Source organism: Oculina patagonica, unplaced genomic scaffold (assembly GCF_052425735.1).
Source record: "Oculina patagonica isolate OP01 unplaced genomic scaffold, crgOcupat unplaced1063, whole genome shotgun sequence".
Classification (NCBI taxonomy): Eukaryota; Metazoa; Cnidaria; class Anthozoa; order Scleractinia; family Oculinidae; genus Oculina; species Oculina patagonica.
The window spans coordinates 5,001-6,349 of NW_027557043.1; the positions used below are offsets into that span (position 1 = coordinate 5,001).

General features: G+C 38.6%; 1 protein-coding gene across 1 annotated transcript in view; it reads right to left on the bottom strand.

The window, feature by feature from the left end:
* The window catches only part of LOC144639565 (tryptophanase-like), a 2,058-nt gene extending 1,926 nt beyond the window's left edge, over window positions 1–132 (bottom strand). The window contains exon 1 of the mRNA XM_078498853.1: window positions 1–132. This exon is cut by the window's left edge and continues 1,009 nt beyond it. Within this exon, the coding sequence (XP_078354979.1) occupies window positions 1–132 (132 nt within the window).
* Window positions 133–1,349: the final 1,217 nt, after the last annotated feature.

The window sequence follows — 1,349 nt, forward strand, 5'->3', positions numbered from 1 at the left end:
CATGAAGGGGTTGTAATTTGCGTCTTGAAGATGTTGAATTCGCTGTGCTCTAGTCGTGTGCTGTATTTTCTCAACAGATTTGATTCGGAATGGCTCGAAAAAGGTTTTGAAGGTGTGTCCTTTTAACTCCATTGATGATGAATCCTGCCAGGGAAACAAGGTATAAATTAAGAAAAGGGGAAGATCTGTTTTAAAACAGCCAAAATAACATGATTGTAAACTCAATATCAAAGCTATAAAGGAACCAATCAAAAGAGGCGCAATTGTGTAATAAACCGGTCAATACTAGAAACAAATCGTAACCGGCACAAACATGTAACTGGCGAGAAAACGTGCTCATAGTCTAGTGGCTTAGCGAAATGATCGTGACACACTGGACAAAAGTGCCAAACTTTGTATATAGTTTCCTTGGGATATAAGTATTTAATCTATGATGGGTGCCCAATAAAGAAACTTTCCGTTATCGTATAAAATGGAAAATACTTTTCATCATTTCCCTGCTGTGCTTGGTAACCAGGCTTTTTCTTAAACTTGTATTTGCGACAGTTTTGAAGGGTAAAATAACTCCAAATCAATGCAAGGATTTTGTACACATGAAGCTTAGGACTAGTTAATCAATTCCTGATCGGTGCCCAGTCCAAGCCTCTCTTGATTCTTGATTTTCTTACATATATCATGAAATACATTTCTAAATTGCCTGGTTACTAAGCTTTTGCTATTTTTTTTTAAGAAAATACCGTATTTTCTCGATTAAACGCCGGTCTCGTATAAACGCCGGGTAGAAACTGCTTATTTTTAAATAAACACCGGAGGCGTTTGATCGAGGTCCCGGTGTATATTCGTATCAAGAAATGGTTTATTGTTCCGGCTCAACTTCTCACATTAAGCATTAAACAATACTAGTCCTTTTGTTCTTGGTAGCGCTGAGGAACTTTGGCCGAAGCTAAGCGGAAAAGCTCGTGACTAACCGGAAAATTTTCGGTATGACAATTTTGCTTCATTGGAGGAGTGGGTAGCGTAAATTTGCACTAGTCAGGTCGATTTTCACAGGTGTACCCTAGGGAAAATTTGACTGTCGGTGTGCCCGTCGGACTGATTAAGAAGACGAGAGTCCAAAAAAATTACCCCTATGTGTCTCATTCAGACCACCTAAGTCTGAATAAAAAACGCCTGGTATTACTCGAAGTACGAAAACAACCACGCTAAACTTTTTATTCATACTTGTGAAGGCGCGAAACAACGCTTTTAACTTGAAACCACGCTTAACTTTTTTTGAGGACCCGAACCCACGCTTTAAACACGAAACTTTGATCTACTGTTTATTGTTTCTTTACTTGCATTTGTGAAGA